Source organism: Seriola lalandi, unplaced genomic scaffold, assembly GCF_002814215.2.
Source record: "Seriola lalandi dorsalis isolate HSWRI2012SDOR001 ecotype SW California unplaced genomic scaffold, Sedor1 jcf7180002003399, whole genome shotgun sequence".
NCBI lineage: Eukaryota > Metazoa > Chordata > Actinopteri > Carangiformes > Carangidae > Seriola > Seriola lalandi.
The window spans coordinates 1-1,793 of NW_019474055.1; the positions used below are offsets into that span (position 1 = coordinate 1).

The following is a 1,793-nucleotide window of genomic DNA, read 5'->3' on the forward strand; positions in this document are numbered from 1 at the left end:
CAGTAGTCAAGTAAGCAGTCTGTGGAAATACACGATCTGCAGACAACAGAAAAATATTACCATCCTCATAACGGACACCCTAAACCACAAGGGAAGCAGTGTTTCTTGACTCCTCCCTGAGATCTAATACAAGCCACTTTGATAAAGCTACTGAGCCGATTGTTGTTGGCCAGAGTCATAAGTGGTCATATATGTAATGTATAACATTTGAGTAACGTATGAGTAAATAACCTATACAGCCTTACCCAGAAATGTGTGACTATCTAAAAACCACTTACTTCTGGCTCTTAGCGATCTTGCCTGATGCCTCCATTTCATACATGGCTTGCAGCCGACACTTGACAAGCTCGGTGGGGCAGAGTACTAGCGAGGAGAAGATGGATGCTACTGAGCCAGCACAGGCTTTCTGCATGTCACTAACAGAAAGGGAAGCATAAACAGAAGAACAGTTAGAGATCTGACATGTATTAACAAGTGCTAACTAGAACAGCAGCATGGTTAACATCATCACACCTCAGCACAGCTTCGTTGTGCAGCCCAGCTGTGAAGCGGATGACCTGCTGGCAGAAGCCGTAGCTCATGAAGAGCACAGAGTTCTCTGCGATGTTGGCCATCAGCGCCGGCGTGGTGCCCTGGTAGAGACCACGAAGACCCACTTGTTTGTAGGTGGACACAATGCAGTGGATGAAACCACGGTACAGCGTAGGGAAAGTCTGCATCTTGACCTTTGCTGTGTCCAGAGGCTGCCCGCTGAAGACACATGCAGCTCCCCCTGGATGACAGTGAGGAAATTGTCAAACATATGTGATCCATAAACAGACACAGTGAACAAATGTTAAAAAAGACTGGCTGTTACACATTCTATAGGAAAATCAAAGTTTGTGCTCAATAAATGTGCTGTGGACAGAGATAAGAATAATAGAAGGCTTTACAGAGGGTTGCGCTCCACTGAGCAGTCAATAGAAACGCAGAGAGAAACAAGCCGGAAAAAGACAGGAGTCATCAAAATGTCCTGCTACGTCAGACATGGCTACTGAGTTGTTTAGTAAAGAAGTAGAAAAGCAGCGTGATTACCTCATAAAGATTAAGGAGAAGGATGTTTTTATTGTCATTACAGAACATGTTGTACATGAAACGGAATGAAATTAAGTTCTCAGGTCCCAGTTCAGGAGATAGCAATAATGAATTAAAGAACAATAAAGACCGGTGCCCGGTGTACACCGTTTGTTTAAGCACTGAATTACCTATGGCTCCTGCAGAGAGGTCAATGACGGCCTGGACCACCGGGTGTGGCGCCATGGTGTCCAAAAAGTTGTCAGAAGAGGTTACTCTTTCTTTCAACTACCTGGTGAAAAAAATACACATGATGACACTTCACCTCCTAATTCTACTCACAACACACATTGCTACATCTTATTAGTGCACTTTAATCACTATAAACAAACACAAAATAAAAGCAATCATTTGCTTCTCCAAATACTCCTCAGAGACAGTTAATATGTGTATATCTCAGCAGCAGCTAGGTCATAAAGTTCACCACAATAAAACTTGATCTCATCTGTGGCATCAGTGATTATTTACAGGAAGGTTAAACATTGGTTTGTATGGTAACACCATAACTAACTACAAGGCTGCTCTTTTTAATTTCAAGCTGGCAGTGTGTTTGTGGTTATGTCAATTTTGGTGTTTTGACTTCCACTTAACTCAATCATCAGTAGCAGTATGTTCACTTGTGCTCTGCCAATTCTGATGTAACGTTGGTATTTCTACGTTTAAAGCGTACTACTTACCAC

At 42.7% G+C, this 1,793-nt stretch overlaps 1 protein-coding gene across 1 annotated transcript; it reads right to left on the minus strand.

Annotated features, from left to right (window-relative positions):
* Nucleotides 1-11: 11 nt before the first annotated feature.
* Nucleotides 12-1,501, minus strand: LOC111667245 (mitochondrial ornithine transporter 1-like). Its single transcript, XM_023422898.2, has 3 exons — nt 1,245-1,501; nt 514-772; nt 12-416 (listed from the first exon to the last, which is right to left on the minus strand). The coding sequence occupies exons 1-3, from the start codon at nt 1,297-1,299 to the stop codon at nt 275-277; spliced, it is 456 nt and encodes a 151-aa protein (XP_023278666.1). The 5' UTR covers nt 1,300-1,501; the 3' UTR covers nt 12-274.
* Between the last annotated feature and the right edge of the window lie 292 nt (nt 1,502-1,793).